Below are 18,039 nucleotides of genomic sequence, written 5' to 3'. Positions count from 1 at the left end.
TGACCAGACATACACTGGGTACTTTTTAGACACTCCACCCGATACACTTAAGGTCTCAGTGAGCACAATGTACAGAGTTGCATCTTTAGGAATAGGGCTCATTAGAAGAAAGGTCAGTGAACCAGTTCAAAATAAGCAAGATTCATGCCAAAGCCACAGTTTAAAACATTCACCTTAACAGTAAAACGCCATTACCTCCAGTTGCCTTAGCGATGCGTTTGAGGTCCTTCTTTAAGACTCTGCGCACTGCCATAGCACCCGCATCCACAAAATACTTTAAGCACATATCGTCGATGCCCCCAGTGGTTAAAATAACATTGGCGCCGGTTGCAAGAATCTTCTGAACCCTCTCTTTTGTGATGTCAGACTCTCTGTAAGGCAAGGAGTTGAGAACAGTATTATATGTTTGATGTCAAGTGCAGGCCTAATTTTAAACATGGAATCCAATAACAGAACCAGTTTGCATCTTACTCTGCAGTAAATCAAAGACCTTCAGCACTGTCCATTATTTGCCATACTAATACACTTTGGAAAGTTTAGGAATTAAGTCAGCTGTTATGGAATTTGAACCTGTAGGTCTGAGACTCGACATCTGAACTGTAGAGCTATTTTACCATTGTTTACCTATTACCAAAAGGCAATTTGTTGCAGCAACTGAATAAAATAAAGCATATATGGCTTCATTGTGACAGTGTTAACTTTTCTGTATCCCACACGTATAGCTGCTCATACCACCATATTGGTTTGGCAGTAAATTAAATGGGAAATTAGAATGCATCAGAAAACGCACCGGTCACAGCATCCTACACTTGCATAAGCTTCATTGGATATTAGTAACAGCCAAAGACAAGCATTCTGCATACCTTCTAATTCTAGCGATTCATGTTAGGAAAACATATCCAAAGCCACAACCTCATGAACAGTCCACTTCTGCTTAAACATTTCAAACCCAATTTGGTCGCTCCCATGCTGCTCACCTCATTATTACTAAATAAACGACTACGATAATGGCATTACAAGTAACAGCACATACCTCTGTCTGATCTGGTCCAGTTTTTCGGGATCAGAAATGAGAACTTGAACACCAAGCTTCATTTTTGTTTTCTGCAAACTGAAGTCAAGGCAAGCGATCTTTGCACCAACAACTCGTTTAATCATTCCTGGAATAAAGTTTCAAGTCGGTCATAAAACTGTAGAAATACATTTGTATCCAAATTCATAAAATGCCACTAATAGCATGTTAAATTTCATGCAAAGTCAAATACACACGCATGCACATGCATTTATGCAGTAACTTTAATCAGTCTCCCCCAGACGATGTTCACTCACATGCTTACCTTGAGAACCAACGGTGCAGTTTAAAGCATAACCGTTAACAAGAATGCTCTCAGACTGACTGCGCCCATGTGCCTTCAGGACATTAACAGAATTGATGGGATAACGAGCTTGGCCTTTGGCATCTGTAAATTTGACAGCCAGTGCAGCATCCACAACCAGATTAGCAAAGAAGTCGCTATCACTTAGAAGAGGAGTCAAGGCAAACCAGCTTTAAGTAAAGCATTGTCAAACACTAAGCATAGCATATCCCACTCATGTTTACTGGGACTCTAATCGGGCTCTTAGCCTGAACAATTACATAACCATTCGATTTCTAGCACAATAGACCTTTGATGGTGCACAAGGAGGACAAAATTAGATCGGCTATAAAGGTTATTCAGTTACTATTAAAAAAAGAGATTGACATGCTGGAAACGCACAGATTTAATCTAGGATCACATTGGCAGTCTGTAGAAGGTGGAAACTGTCAGGAAAGATTTCCCTTAGCAACGGTCCCGCCATAGTTCTATGCACCACCAAACCTTTTGCTTTTGAACACGTCCTGATTTTACAGGGAAGTGGCGCCTTCATCTTCACTCACCTGGTATTTTGCTCATTTCGTTATGAGGAAAGGAACAAGTTACTTACCTGTAATTGTTCTCCAGCATGGGTCTGGCATGGATTCACATGCTCATGAATATTCCCTGTCAGGCTGGGAATCCTCGGTAAAGAAAAAACATCAGTTTCACTTCTGAACTGTCTAACAACCAATAACTGGTCTCTGGGTCATACTGCCCCCAGCCAATGACTGCCCTCTACCTAATCCCCTCCTTTGGCAGCCATCTTCAGATTTGGTAGCACATAAAGTGCAGTAGGACCAAGACAAGAGCCGCAGAGGGATAGGTGTGAGGGTTCGCATGTGAATCCATGCTAGACCCATGCTGGAGAACAGTTACAGGTAAGTAACTTGTTCCTTCTCCAGCATGGGGTCCGGTATGGATTCACATGCGGATTAATAAATACATGCAGTACACATGCACAACCACGGGAGGAGGCAAAGCTCAACATAAGCATCTCTTACCTCCTCACCAGGTTCACCTTCAAGCGCACAGGTTGCGCAACACTGCTTGGCCGACTCTGGACTCCTCCCTGGAATCCCTGTTGACGCAGTAAAATCTCGCGAATGTGTGCGTCGACCTCCACGTAGCCTCCCTGTAGATGTCCAGTAGGGGCACACCAGACAGGAACGGCGTATTTGCAGCGATTGCTCTGGTCGAATGGGCTCTCGGACGGCCAGGCAATGGTCGGTTTGCCAACCAGTGATAATGGGTGATGCAGCCGAAGGGCCACCTGGAAATCTAAGCCTTGGAGAGGGCCTTCCCCATGGTTCACAGGGCCAAATCTCACGAAAAGCTATGACATCTTCCGGAAACTTTGTGCAGTCCACAAAACAGATATGGCGAGTCAAAAAAAGAAAGCTTTGACCACAGAATAAAACAAGCGAAATCAGGCACTAAGGAGCTCTTTACAATACTAAAAAGAATTGCAGCACCCCATTCCGGCAACTGGTAACTGTAAAAAATAAAATATGGTGCTCCAGCATTCAGAAGGCTTAGTGACAAAATTGCCAGTCTCCAAGTTAAAATAGATAAGAAAAAACTAAACATACCACCTACCACCGCTCAAATTGACAAATCACAAACTACTGCCAAACCAGAACAGAGATTCAACTTTACTAAAGTATCTATACTGGAAGTTGAAAAAAATACTATCGTTTAAACTGTCAAGGCGATAATTGCCCTGCCCAAATAATAAAAGACGCAGCAAGAGATGTATTTCCATTTATTTCCAAGCTTATTAATGCCTCCTTTACCTCCGGGACCACACCTAGCAATCTTAAGGTATCTTGGGTCCTCCCTCTCCTCAAGAAGCTATCACTGGACCCGGCCATTCCCCCAAATTTTAGGCCAATCACCACGGTGCCATTCCTACAAAAAATATTAGAGTGGCCTACTTACAGATTCAGAACTTTCTAGAGCTGCACCAACTCCTAGGCACCAGACAATCAGGCTTCAGACCACAGCACGGTACTGAAACTGCACTTATTGATCTGAAGACCCAGGTCGACTAGCTTCGAGACCAGGGAAAAACTGCCTTACTTCTCCTCCTGGATCTCAGCAGCTTTCGACCTGGTGGACCATAAAATACTCTGTAACCACTTCGATTCAGCATCGCATTTCTCGTCCCAAGCCATAGCTTGGATGAAATCATTTTTAAGCGAGAGAACTATGAGGGTCTTCACCACAGCAGCTGAAGACTCCGCTCCTATCACGTGTGGTGTAACCCAGGGATCTTGCGTTTCCCCTACGATGTATAACATTTTTACTAAGCCCTTGTTTGATGATCTGGACCTTCTAGGGGTCACCTATACTAACTATGTAGATGACACTAAGATTCTCATCCCACTTTCGGGGGATTACAAACAGGATTTTTCCTTGGTGAATAAGATAGAACTCATTATCCAGGCATGGATGGCACTTCACGGTCTAAGCCTGAATGACGACAAAACAGAAGAACAAGTAACTTTCTTAGATGGTAACATTCTTTCGATAGCCAAATCTTGCCCATGGCTAGAGTCCAGGGAATAGTGTTTTACAAAAGTAAGGACAGAGGCCCATGTGGCTGCTTCACAAATATTACGAATGGGAACACCCCTCGGCAGAGCAATAGAGGCAGCAACACCCCTAGTAGAATGAGCCTGTAAGCCTACTGGAGGATCCTTACCCGCCAACTAGTAACATTCAGAGATCGTCAAGATGATCCATCTAGACAAGGTCTGCTTAGAATCAGCTTGACCTAAACGCCTTCCAGCGTATACTACAAATAGCTGATCGTCCACTCTGACCCAGGACATCCGTGAGAGATAGAAACTGAAAGCTCTCCTAGGATCTAACCTATGGAGACTCTTCTTCCTTACCAGGATGCGACGGAGGATAGAACGCCGGAAGAATGACCTTCTGGCTCAAATGAAATTCCGACAACCTTCTGAAGAAAAGAACAAACTCTAAGGACAACTCTGTCCTTATGGAACACCGTGAAAGGTGGCTTGGCGGAAAGTGCCTGCAACTCACTCTGCGAGCGGAAGTAACCGCAACTAAAAACACAGTCGTAAAGGTCAACAGTCTCAACGGACAAGAATGTAAGGGCTCAAACGGAGCTCCCATTAGGAATTTTAGAACTAAGTTCAAATCCCATCCGGGCACCTGGAACGGTGACCGTGGAAACACATTAGTTAGCCCTTTTAGAAACTGAGAAATCAAATGAATCTTAAAATAAGAACACTCCTCAGACGAGCGCTTAAATATTGACAGCGCCGCCATGTAACCCTTAATGGTACCCACTTGCAGGCCCTTGTGAGCTAATGAAAGCAAAAGAGACAAAAGGAACAAGTTACTTACCTGTAACTGTTGTTCTCCAGCATGGGTCTGGCATGGATTCACATGCTCATGAATATTCCCCGTCGTCAGGCTGGGAATCCTCGGTAAAGAAAAAACCAGTATCAGTGTCGTTTCTGATCTGTCTTTCGTAGTAGTAACCAATCACTGGTCTCTGCGTCATACTGACCACAGCCAATGACTGCCTTCTACCTAAGCCCCGCCTCTGGCAGCCGTCTTCAGATTTGGAAGCACGTGAAGAGGCAGTATGACCAAGTGAAGAGCCGCAGAGGGGTAGGCGGGAGGGTTTGCATGTGAATCCATGCCAGACCCATGCTGGAGAACAACAGTTACAGGTAAGTAACTTGTTCCTTCTCCAGCATGGGGTCTGGCATGGATTCACATGCTCATGAATAAAGAATACATAGCAGTACACACATGCACAACCACGGGAGGTGGCAAAGGCTCAACATTAAGCATTACATCAAACTCAACATTAAGCATCTTACTTCCTCACCAGGCTCACCTCAGGCGAACAGGTTGCGCAGCACTGCTTGGCCGACCCTGGACTCCTCCCTGGAATCCCGATCGACGCAGTAGAATTTCGTGAAGGTGTGCGTCGACCTCCACGTAGCAGCCCTGCATATGTCCAGCAGGAGCACACCAGATAGGAACGCTGTGGTAGCTGCGATCGCTCTGGTGGAATGGGCTCTCAGACGGCCAGGCAGCGGTCGGTTTGCCAACCGGTGACAGTACATGATACAGCCGGAGAGCCATCTGGAAATGGAAGCCTTCGAGAGAGCCTTCCCCTGATTGACAGGTCCAAAGTTTACAAAGAGTTGTGAGGTCTTCCGAAAACACTTCGTGCGGTCCACGTAGAACTTCAGCGCTCTAGCCACATCCAGCGAGTGCAAAGTCCTCTCAGCCGGCGACGAAGGCGACGGGAAGAACACAGGCAACACCAAGGGTTCGTTGAGATGGAAGTCCGACGGTACCTTGGGCATGAAGGAGGGGTGCGTCCTGAGCACTACCCTCGTGTCGTGAAAAGTCAAGTACGGGGCCTTGCAGGAAAGGGCCTGGATCTCTCCCACCCGTCGTGCGGAGGTGATGGCCACAAGAAACGCTGTTTTCCACGACAGAAACTTCAACAGGGCCGAGTGTAGAGGCTCGAACGGAGGTCCCATGAGCTTGGTCAGCACCACGTTGAGCTCCCACGCCGGGGCCGGAGCCTTCACCGGCAGGAACGACCTGAATAGTCCCTTCATGAACTCTTTCACCAGACGATGAGACCACAAGGACGTCCGCCCCGTGGTTCTGGTGTATCGGGAGATCGCAGCAAGATGAATCTTGATGGACGCGTGTGCCAGTCCAGCCTTGGCCAGCGTCAGCAGGTACGGCAGTACTTGGGGAGCCGTAATCCGTAGAGGGTTAATCTTCTGTGCGCGGCACCAGACAGAGAACCTCTTCCATTTGTGTCCGTAGCATTTAAGAGTTGAGGACGCCCTGGCCTTTGCAAGAACCTCTCTGCAGTCGGCCGGTATGTCGTATCCTCCAAACTCTAGCGCTGCAGGAGCCAGGCCTGCAAGTTCAGCGACTTCGGGTCGTGGTGGAGAATGGCACCTCCTTCCCTGGAGAGTAGATCCGCGTCCACCGGCAGCTTGATTGGTGGGGACGCTGACAAGTCCAGAAGGTCCGGGAACCATTTCTGCCTCGGCCACGCAGGTGCAACGAGGATCATCCTGCACCGTGACCTCTTGAGCTGGTTGACGAGCCGGACTAGCAGAGGCAAGGGAGGGAACGCGTAGAGGAACAGGCCCTCCCAGGGGAACGAGAAAGCATTGCCCATGCTCCTCGCCTGGGGAAACCTGCTGGCGAACCTCCGGCACTTGGAGTTCGTCGCCGTCGCGAACAGGTCGATCTGGGGTGTGCCCCACCGTCGAAGAGGCGATCCACTAGATCCTGCCGTAGTTCCCACTCGTGGCACGAGCGCAGCTCCCTGCTGAGTGAGTCGGCGATGGTGTTTTTTATCCCTGCCAGATGAAACGGCACCAGAAATATCCCTTGGCCGACGGCCCAATGCCACAGGTCCTGCGCCTCCTTGGACAGTGCTGGGGACCTGGTTCCGCCCCGTTTCCTGATGTAAAACATGGTGGTGGTGTCGGTGAAGATCCTCACCACCTTGCCCTTGAGGGACGGAAGGAAGGACCTGAGGGCCCAAAACACTGCACGGAGCTCCAGGACGTTGATATGTAGGGACTTCTCCGTCGGGAGCCAAAGTCCTCTTGCGTGCAGATTTTCGGTGTGCGCTCCCCACCCTTCCAGGGAGGCATCCGTGGTCACTGTCTCCTGGTGGGCTGGGGTCTGGAAGTCCATGCCCGCCGTCAGATGCGCACGGGTGCCCCACCACCGTATCGCTCGTCGGAAACTCTCGTCGAGCGCGATCCTTTCCTCGAAGCTGCCCGTCGTCTGGATCCAGCACGCATCCAGGAACTCCTGCAACGGGCGCATCCGGAGCCTGCACATGGGAATGAGGTAGATGCAGGAAGACATCATCCCGAGGAGGGACTTGATGGACCTCACTTTGGCCGCGTCGGCCACCAACATCCGCTGCACCTTGCCCAAGATGGTCCTGGTCCTCTCCTCCGACGGGAAGGCCAGAAGGGACACTGTTGAGCCTCGCTCCCAGAAACAGTGCGTCTTGCGCGGGCACCAGGTGGGATTTGGCGTAGTTCACGGAGAATCCCAGGTCCGTGAGAAGTTGGACGGTCCTTGCCGTGTGGTCCACGGCGAGCTCCCTCGTCTTGGCGCGGATGAGCCAGTCGTCCAGGTAGGGGTAGACGTGGATCCCCTCGCGGCGCAGCTGCGCCGCCACCGGTGCGAGGCACTTGGTGAATACCCTGGGTGCCGACCGTAGTCCGAAGGGGAGGGCTTTGAACTGGTAATGACGCCCTTGGACCACAAACCTGAGGAATTTTCGGTGCCCCTTTAGGATGGGAATGTGGAAGTAGGCATCCTCCAAATCCAACGACGATAGGAAGTCTCCTTCCTCCAGCTGACCCAGGACGTGCTGGAGGGTGACCATCCGGAACTTCTGCGCCTTGATGAACTTGTTCAGACGTCGCAGGTCTAGGATGGGGCGCCATCCTCCCGTCTTCTTCTTCACGAGGAAGTATCTCGAGTAGACTCCGGAGCCCCGAAGCCTCTTTGGGACGAGTTCGATGGCGCCCTTCCTGAGCATCGCCTTTACCTCCAGGAGAAGTTGAGGGACGTGAAGTTCTTTCCTGGCCACGGGGGGGGGACGCGCGGGCACCTTCTCTGAAACTCGAGCGCGTGGCCCCGGGCCAAGGCGTCCAGCACCCAACGGTCGGTGGAGATAGACTCCCACACGCTGACGAAGCTCGCCAGCCGGCCTCCCACCGGGGTGCTTCGGTGGGGGCCCGACCCCACGGCCGGTTCAATCCTGCTTCGACGAGGCATTGCCGCCTTGACCTCCTTGGCGACGACGGCGGGGTCCGCCAGACTTGCCTCGTCCTCTGTATGCCTCCTGAGACGACGAGCGGGCCGCTTGACGGTAGGTGGAGAAACCGCCGCCGGAACCTTTGGAGGCGCCCTTGCCTCCGCTGCTCCGAAAGGGCGTCCGTCGTTGTTGCAGAACTCCAAGGGCCCGGGCCGTCTCAGAATCCGCCTTAATGGCCTGAAGGGAATCGTCCACAGTTTTCCCAAACAGGTTGTTCCCATCGAAGGGCATGTCCAGGACTCTGGTCTGAACGTCTTGACGGAAGTCCGTAGCCTTGAGCCAACCACGCCGCCTAAGGCAAACGCTGTTGCCCAACTGGCGGAACCCAGTGTCGGCGATGTCCGTCGCAACGGTGATTGCGTGGTCCGAGGCCACCTCACCTTCCTGCAGGATCTCCAGGGCCTCCGCCCTCTTGTCGTCCGGCAGAAAGTCCAGCAGGGGAGCTATTTTGTACCAGAGCTCCCTGTCGTAGCGGGCCACGATAGCCAAGGCGTTGGCCGCTTTAATCGTCGTCGCTGCCGACGAGATGACTCTGCGTCCCATCGCATCTAATTTCTTTCCCTCGCCGTCCGGTGGGGAAGTCGATGTGGAGGCCGCACCCCCCCCCCCCCACTTTCTTCCTGGCCGCCGCGGAGACGACGGAGTCCGGGGTAGGCTGCGCCCGGAGGCACAGGGGGCCCGTGTCCGGGACCCGGTACTTCTTCTCGTACCGGTCTCTTCTAGCTGGCGTCGTGGAAGGGTTCTTGACGAGGGTAAGGCCCTCATCCCAAATGTCGTCCAACAGAGGCACTGCAAGGACCGTCCTCCTCTTGGCCTCGCGCCGCTGATAAAGGAAGCCTTCCTTTTTCTTCTCCTCAGGGCAGAGTTGGAAGATCATGGAGTGGAACGATCCAATCTCGTCGGGCGGAGAAGCCCTGGTGGGAGGCGACGACGGAATATCCTCGTCGTATGCCTCGTCGTCCGTACCCGTCGCTGCCGTGTCAGTCCCCGTATCATCCCCTCGGGTGGACGGGGAGGAGGGCTGGACTGGGCGCGACGGCTGAAAAGGAGGTGGAGGGTGGATCCTTCTTTTCTTGGTAGGGGGAGCACCAGAAGGTCCCGGTTCTGGATCCCCCGACGGGAGAGGTTCCTCCGTCGGCAACGGTAGCCTCGTCCTAATCTCTGAGCATAAGGACTGTATAGCCAACAAAATGGCCGCCGAGTTGTCTTGCGGCGCTGGCAGAGGGGAATCCGACGGGCGATCAGGGGCCCCGTCGGTATCCTCGACGATGTCGTCGTCGTCACCTGCGTCGGGATCCATCCCGACGGGCCGGTCTTCTTCCACGCCGAGGCCGTGGCTTAAGACCTCGATCAGTTCCTCTTCTGAGGTTGAAGCCGAATCTACGACGACGCCCTGCCCCCCCTTCTTCCCCACGGGGGATTTCACGGGGGTCCTATCGATGGACACAAAAGAGGACTCCCTCCGAGGTGGCAGGGAGACTGAGCCCCGAGGTCGCCACCACTGGTGTAGCCTCCACAGGCTGAGCCAGGGCCGCCGCGACAGTTTCGATAGAGGGCTTGGCCGGATGGATTAAGGCCTTCACCACCTTAGGTGCGCTCACCGCCTTATCCTTGAGGGAGGGGGCACTGCCACGCTCCTCCTCCGCCTTAGAGCTCGACCGGGGCCTCTCCAGGAGCTTCGCCGGGTGCTCGGCCTTCCTCTTACCCGACCCAGAGCGTTGGCTCGTGGTTGATGGTGCCGGGGAGGGTGCGCCCTGCCTGGCGCCCGCAGAGCCCGACCGTTCGGCGCTCCCGGTGCCAGCGGACTCGCGGTGCTTGGCCTTATGTTGGGTCCCCGTCGCCGGGGCACCCTCAAAGGTCTTAGAAGACTGCTCGGATTTCTTCCTCTTCTTCTCGTCGGACGGGCTCTTCCCTTCTAGCCAGTTGGCGAGACGTTGATGGCGGTCCTTCATGGTCCGTTCCAACATGTTGCCGCAAAACGCACAGTCCTTCTCCACGTGCGTCTTGTCCTCATGAAGGCAGTCAAGACAAAAAGAGTGTTCGTCCTCCTTAAAGACGTTCTGTAGCTGGCATCCAGGGCAGACCCTGAACAGCTTTCCGGGCGTCGAGCTTCCCTTCTCCTGGGCCATGTCCGGGACCGGGCCTGAGAAACTTCTGGAGTCCTCCAAAGTGTAGCTCGACGAAATCTTCACCCTTGAGGGGCGCAGACGAATCCGACACGGGTCCCCGTTGATCGGATGTAGAGTCGGTGGAGCTTGAGGCTCTTTTGACCGAAAAAAACGAGGTTTTTGAGAAAAAAAGCGTGAAAAAAATAGCACTAACGCTCGAGAGCAATAGCACGAGGATCCCAACACATGAACGTGCGGTAAAAATCTGAAGATGGCTGCCAGAGGCGGGGCTTAGGTAGAAGGCAATCATTGGCTGTGGTCAGTATGACGCAGAGACCAGTGATTGGTTACTACTACGAAAGACAGATCAGAAACGAAACTGATACTGGTTTTTTCTTTACCGAGGATTCCCAGCCTGACGACGGGGAATATTCATGAGCATGTGAATCCATGCTAGACCCCATGCTGGAGAACCACAGGAATAGAGGATCCACATTCTGAACCCTGCACCAGTCGCAGAACTTTCTGCTACGGCAACGGTACAGGGATTGTGTCGCGGGCCTTCTGCCCGAAAGCAACACCTACATCACGTCTTCATGGAGGTCCCAATCCTTATACCTCAACCTTTCAGATACCAAGCATGAAGGCTGAGAGGCTTGACATCTGGATGGAGAACCTGACTCCCCTCCCGTGAGAGCAGATCGTCTCGGTAGAGAAGACAGTGTGGAGGGCAGTTGGACATGTCGAGAAGGTCCAGGTACCATGCTCTCCTGGCCCATGCCGGAGCAATGAGGATCATTTGGGAACCGAACCTCCTTAACACTTGCAGAATGACGGGGACTGGAGGAAACACGTACAGCAGTGGGAAGGACCACTCCTCTACAAACATGTCCCCCAAGGCTCCTCTTAGAAGGAATTCCCTCGAGCAGAATCTTTCACACTTCCGGTTGACACTGGTGGGGAAGAGATCCACTTGTGGGGTTCCCCAAAGGGCGAAGATCTCCAACAGAACTTCCTGAGCCGGCTCCCACTCGTGAAAGACTGCTCTGCCTGCTCAGAGCGTCCGCCGCCGCGTTTGTCGCCGGCCAGATGAACTGCTGCGATCAAAATTTCCTGCTGGATGGCCCAGAACCAGAGCTGCATCGCCTCTCTGCACAGTGGGAGTAACCCTGCCCCCCCCCCTTTTTAGTTTAGGTCGTGCTTGGCCACTGTATTGTCCGTCATAATCAGGACATTCTTCCCCCGCACAGACGGCAGAAAAGCCTTCAGGGCTAGCCGGACGGCCCTCAGATCTAAAAGATGGATGTGTAGTCTGGACTCCGGAGACCAACGACTGCTAACTCTACTCGTTGGCATGAGCTCCCCATCCCGTGAGGGAAGCGTCCGTCAGGATCGTCACCTCCGGCCAGGGTAGCCAAAATGGTGCTCCCTTCATCAGATTGCCTTTATCGGCCCACCACAGAAGATCCTGGACAACCAAGGGCGGCCCCTGAGCGGGATCCGACAGCCTGCCGGAGGACTGCGACCACTACATCTTGAGAGCCCACTGCAAAGATCTCATGCACAGCCTGGCCTCCGGCACCAATGGAATGCAGGATGCCATGAGGCAGAGCAGTCTCAAGAACTCGAAAACCGGAAGATTCTGGTTATGTTGAAACTTGTCCACCATCTGCCGAATGTGATGAGCCCTCACCTGGGGAGGCGAACACTGCCCCAGGGATGTGTCGAGCACTGCTCCGATGTACTGGAGCAGCTGAGTAGGCGTCAAATGAGACTTCAAGTTGAGGGAGAAGCCCAGCTTGTGAGGGGAGTGGCAGGTGACAGACAGATGATCCAGGACTTGCTCGGGAGAGCGCGTCCCGATCAACCAATTGTCCAGGTAGGAGTAGACATGAATCCCCTTTCCCGAGATACGCTGCCACCACCACCATTAGCTTGGTGAAGACCCTCGGGCGGAGGTCAATCCGAACGGCAGGACCCGAAACTGAAAATGCGAGTCGCCAACTGTGAACCTCAGGTACTTCCTGTGCTTGGGATGAATTGGCACATGAACGTAAGCATCCTTGAGGTCGAGAGACACCAACCAGTTCTGAAGTTGAAGGGCCTGGAGGACTTGAGAAAGTAACCATCTTGAACTTGTCCTTCCTGAGGAGCTTGTTCAAACCACGCAAGTCCATGATGGGTCTCAATGCCCCTGTCTTTTTTCGGATCAAAAAATATGGAGAATACCATCCTTTTTTCCTCTCCGCTACAGGCACCAGTTCTATGGCACCTTTCTCCAGCAGGGATAGGATTTCCGGCGCAAGGAGCGCATGCAAACTCTTCAAAGAGAGATACCCTGGTGGATTGTTGTGAGGCCTCTGCCGGAAAGGACAGTAGCCGTGGGCTATGATCTCCAGAACCCACACATCTGAAGTAATGGCACACCATTCTACAAGATGTTGCGCCAGCCTTCCCCCAACTGGCAAACCATGGGACATGGCCTCACGACTGAGCGGAAGCGGCTGCGGCAGTGCCTGAGGGCAAAGAGGCAACTGCCAGAGCAGCTTTGGCACCTCGAGTACCTTGTTGTCCACCTCGGTACTCCTACGTTAGCCCCTTTGACTGGCAGCTCCCCTCAATCTACCAAAGGAAGAGTAATATCAAAAAGGAACCTCCCCTCCATTGCGGTCGCCTAGGGCGCAAAGGCGGAGGTTGACGTACTGCAGCGCTCAACGACTTTGCTGCAGCTTTGGAGGTCTGCAACCTCTCAAGGCTCTCGTCAGCCTTGCTGCCAAAAAGATGGACACCATCAAAGGGCATGTTGAGAAGCTGGGACTGTACATCAGGAGCAAACCCCGACTTCCACAACCACGCAAAGCTGCGCATCATGGTGCTCGCCGCCATGGACCAGCTGACAGTCTGCCACGTCCAGACCCGACTGAACGGATTCACACATAGCATCCTTGCCATCCTGGACGAGGGCAAGAAAACCATCCCGTTCCTCCCCTTTGGGAATATGTTCAGCTGCCAAAGATACACAATTCCACAGAGTGTGAGTGAATCTTACCAAGGCACAAACAGTTGGCTGCCTTTAAAGCCATACCCCCCGATGAAAATACTTTCTTCGCCTAACCATCAATGCGCTTGTCGTCCCTATCCGGAGGGATGGTAGGGTACGCAGTCTGCTTTGCTGGGGCAGTAGCCGCCTGCACCAAACTCTCCGGAGTGGGGTGCATAGACAAGTAGCAATATCGCCACTGGCTGGACGGTATCTTTTCGGTTGCGACGTATTCACTGCTGGGACTCTCCGGAGCAATCCAAGCCGCTGCCACCCTTCTTTGTAAGGTCATATGAAATGGCAGCATCGGGTCAGTGGGTGGACCTTGGTCCTATATATCTGTCAGGTCATCGTGCAGAAAATCTACAGGTGGAGCAGCATCCCCCCCCCCCCCAAAGTACTCAGTCACCCTCGACATGAGATGCCGGTACGAGGACTCCGCATGTGTACCAGACTCAGGCCTGTCAAACTCATCCTCTGGAGAGGTGTCCAGACCACTGGAGTCATAAGGACCGACGTAGGTCTTCCATCTGGCTGTGACCAGACAACAGATCATCAGGAACCTCAGGAGGTACAAACCCCCTCCTCATCTGACCCTTCTTCCACCTCTGAGATGTAATCCAAAGGCTGGAATAAATCCACTCTGGATGAGGGTACAGAAAAAGGCTCAAACACAGGCCTCACTGATTTACTGAGGGCCTTCCTCAGAGTTTCCACCCTCCGGGGCACCTCCGGTAAATTCTCAAAAGGCATTGACGACTTCGACAATGGCTTCGAGGCCGGAACCCCGAGCGTGTCCTTCGACGGCCTCGGCGCCGATGACTTTCTCGGAGCCGGAGCCTTAAGAGAGTCCCTCGAAGGACATGCCGCCGACAGCGTTGGTGCCTTCTTAAAAGGCATCACAGGCTCCGACGGGACCGGGCACTGCCATGGCGATCAACCTTGTCCGATCGGGACCTCGACAGCTCCCGATGACCGCGACGACTGCCTGAGCCCAAAGGCGTGCGAGCAGTGGCTCTAGCTCGTACCTTGCCGGCTTCTCTCGAAAGCGCGGACTGAACGGTGCCCTGAGATTCGAAAATCGCCATCTCCTTGGGGAAACGCGTCCCATTCTGCCGGTGATGCATGCTTGTTGGGACAAGCCACCCGTCGTGTGGCTGAGTACTCCGACGAGGAAGGAGACCGGTGACGGCGCTTCCTAGAGTGCCTAGAAGAGGCAGAGGAATGGCGGGACCTACTCCACGACCGAGACCCCATGCACTTAAGCCAACGCGGAGTCGCCCCTCGAGTAGTCGGTCGAAAGCCCGGCTGATTTTGACTTATGGTGTTTGGAAACCCTACCTACCGCTAACTTCTACCGCTCCCGCAAGGCCTTCGAAGTCAGGGAATGGCAGTCATTGCAGTCGTCGGTGGCGTGGCTCTCGCCAAGGCACCAGAGGCAGACGTTGTGCAGGTCCGTAATGGACATTTTAGCACCGCAGTCTGACACTTTTTGAAGCCCGACTTCGGGGTAGAAGATGAAGACATTCTCAAACTTTCACAAACCAAGTAGAAGAATCGAGCGCGCTGAGATTCCGAGGCAAACACGTTCGTGGTCAAAACAGAACTGAGGCTACGGGCGCCGTGCATCCTAGATATAACATCCGGTGAGGTCGACCCTCGACGACAGCGTATCGACGTAATCTATGCAGGACGCCTACGCCGAAAAAAAATGAGACAGCACAGCTTTGGTTTGTTTGGTGCTTACGGTCATAGATGTGGAATATGTCGGAGGACACAATCCCCTCGAAGTCATCATTCTGGGGATCACACCGAACATTAAGAAACTCAGTCAGGACTACACATCCTTTGCTATAGATGGCCATATAATCAAAGTCGACACTAGGTTTTTACCTCAATTCCAGTCTTACCCTAGCAAAACAAGTAAACGCCATGGCATCCTCAACAGCATATACCTGCAAGTTTATCAGCTCAGCAAAACCATCTCTACACAATCGGTTGCACCACCTTGGCAAAAGCACTTGTGCTCTCCAAACTGGACTACTGCAACACCCTCTACTTGGGATCTAATAAATACATTAAGAAAATACAAATACTGCTAAATAACGCCCTGAGAGCAGCACTAGGAATATCTAAAAGAGAACACATCTCAACAATTAGAAGACAATCTTACTGGCTCTCTACTAGTGACAAAATCAAACTTAAAACTTCCTCCATAACATTTAAATGCCTCAACTCAGCAGCTAGCTACTTGACAGAGGTTCAAAAGAAAAGTCACAGCCAGACCCACCAGAGCTGCCTATACTAACTGCTCATCAGTCCCCACTTCAAAAGGGCTACTATCAGAGGGAATAGCTTCCCCGTCAAAGCGGCCCAACTGTGGAATTCCCCTCCCACCTACCTTAAAGGACCGACCAATCACACCCACACTTTAGATCAAACAGCAAGTGGTTCAAAGAAAACATCTGTAGTGCTTGCATTACCTGCTACTCCTACTCCCAGACTTTGCAACCAGACGGGTCCCTGCTTCTTAGCTGTGGATCCTACGTTTAACTGTATATGTATTACATGCTGTATTGTTGTACTGACTTGTAACCCTTGTAACTTTGTATGCTTAAAGTATTCTTGTTTCTGCGCTCTGATACCTCTGGGTCAGGCGCGCGTTAAAAATAAACAGATTTCATTTACATACTGATGTATGTATGTGATCTTAACATGTATACTTACGCATATAACCCCTTAAAATCAATAAAATATATATTTTTTAAAATAAAAAAATAAATAGAACTTCAGCGCTCTAGCCACATCTAGCGTGTGCAAAGGCCTCAGCCGGCGACGGAAAAAAAAATACAGTCAACACCAAGGGCTTGTTTAGATGAAAGTCCGACGGCACCTTGGGCATGAAAGAGCGGGGGGTGTCCACAACACTACCCTAGTCTCGTGGAATGTCAAGTAAGGTGGTTGACAAGAGGGCCTGATGACTCCCACTCATCATGCGGAGGCAATGGCCACAAGAAACGCGGTTTTCCCCGACAAACTTCAGTGGCACCGAATACATAGGCTCAAACGGAGGACCCATGAGCCTAGTCAACACCACATTGAGCTCCCACGCCGGGGCTGGAGCCTTCACTGTCGGGAACGAACGGAACAGTCCTTTGACAAACTCCTTAACCAGAGTGTGTGACGACAGCGACGACCATCCCGGAGATCTGGTGTAGCGGGAAAGAGCCGCCAGATGGACGATGGAGGCATGGGCCAGTCCAGCCTTGGCCAATGACAGCAAATACGGCAGTACCTGAAGAGCCGTGACTCGTAGAGGATTGATCTTCTGTGCACAGCACCAAACGGCAAACCTCTTCCACTTATGTCCATAGCATTTAAGAGTAGACTATGCTCTGGCCTTGGCAAGCACTTCCTTGTAGTCCGCTGGGAGATCGTATCCCCCAAATTCTAGCGCTGCAGGAGCTAGGCCTGCAGGTTCAGTGATACTGGGTTGTGGTGCAGAAAAACGGATATCATATCCGTCTCGGACACACCCGTGCAATGAGGATCATCCTGCACTGGGACAGTCTGTGTTGATGGACTAGTTGAAGAAGCAACGGAGGGGGAACGCATACAAACAGGCCGTTGTTACGCTCACCTGGCTCCCACAGAGGCGTCGATCTGGACTGCTGCGGTCTCCACCAATGTGATGCGTAGGGCCGAGATGACGGACTGGACTGGCCCACCTAGCTTCGTTTGCTTGGCCCGTAGGAATATTCTTCTGGAGTTTTGCGTAAATCCCCCCACCCCGCTGTTCTCCCCACTGATCACCTTGGATGTCCCCTCTTATAGCCTCACCTGATTTGAAAAGAGGAGCTCTCCATCCTGCATTGAGCGCAGGGGCACGTTGATAACCAGTTGCTTCACTGGCTCGAAGGAATTGGTGAGTTCCAGGACAATATTGATATTCCCGGCAAGACGCCGTAAGCATGTAGTTCGTAAGAGTTCAAATGCCTGACTTTCACTCTTGTCCGATTCCTTGCAGGTTGCAGCTTGACCCTACTGAAGAGTTCCTCGTGGCAACCGGTAATGTTCTGGTAAGGATTTGTATTATCCAACACAGTTTGATAAAATAATGTCCATATGTAACCTGTTGCTTTCTCCCTTATTCAGGCGCTGAGAGAAAGTATGAAGTCTCGGCAAATAATGCCTCCGGCGGTAAAATCAGGTAAGTCTTGTGGTGAGGAGGGTTCCTCTTGTTAGTCCCTTGTTTCACCTTGCTGTCCTTTGGTTTTCCCTTAGGGGCCGGGGTTCGGCTAGGATGCAGTGGAAGCTGCGCCGACCCATGAAGAAGAATAGTACCCCCGGTGGTAAAATCAGGTAAGTCTATGTGGGGTATTCCTCTGTGTATTCCCTTGGCTCACCTTGCTGTTCTGGTCTTCTCCTTAGGTCCCTGTGTGCGGCGGGAACATGCAGGAGGATGCAGTGAAATGTGAAGATGCTGTGAAGGCCGGCGAGTTCAGCGCGGCGCTGCAGCAGGCGAGGCGACGCGCATAAAATAACTTCTTTCTTCCAGCTCGAAGGCGCGATGGATCGGGAATTCAGATAAGGATCAAAGGTATTGTAGTCTAACCTTTTCTC

The 18,039-nt window shown here is 52.3% G+C and overlaps 1 protein-coding gene across 1 annotated transcript in view; it reads right to left on the bottom strand.

The window, feature by feature from the left end:
- Nucleotides 1-18,039, bottom strand: part of TCP1 (t-complex 1) — a 223,144-nt gene that overhangs the window by 50,057 nt on the left and 155,048 nt on the right. The window contains exons 6-8 of the mRNA XM_069606819.1: nucleotides 1,338-1,519; nucleotides 1,034-1,160; nucleotides 196-371 (exon numbers count right to left, since the gene is read on the bottom strand). Coding sequence (XP_069462920.1) covers nucleotides 196-371; nucleotides 1,034-1,160; nucleotides 1,338-1,519 — 485 coding nt within the window. The remainder of the gene's footprint in view (nucleotides 1-195; nucleotides 372-1,033; nucleotides 1,161-1,337; nucleotides 1,520-18,039) is intronic.

Source organism: Ambystoma mexicanum, chromosome 4p (genome assembly GCF_040938575.1).
Source record: "Ambystoma mexicanum isolate Mex_15411 chromosome 4p, UKY_AmexF1_1, whole genome shotgun sequence".
Classification (NCBI taxonomy): Eukaryota; Metazoa; Chordata; class Amphibia; order Caudata; family Ambystomatidae; genus Ambystoma; species Ambystoma mexicanum.
Note: the sequence above shows the minus strand (reverse complement) of the source record. Positions and strands in the feature narration are given on the sequence as shown.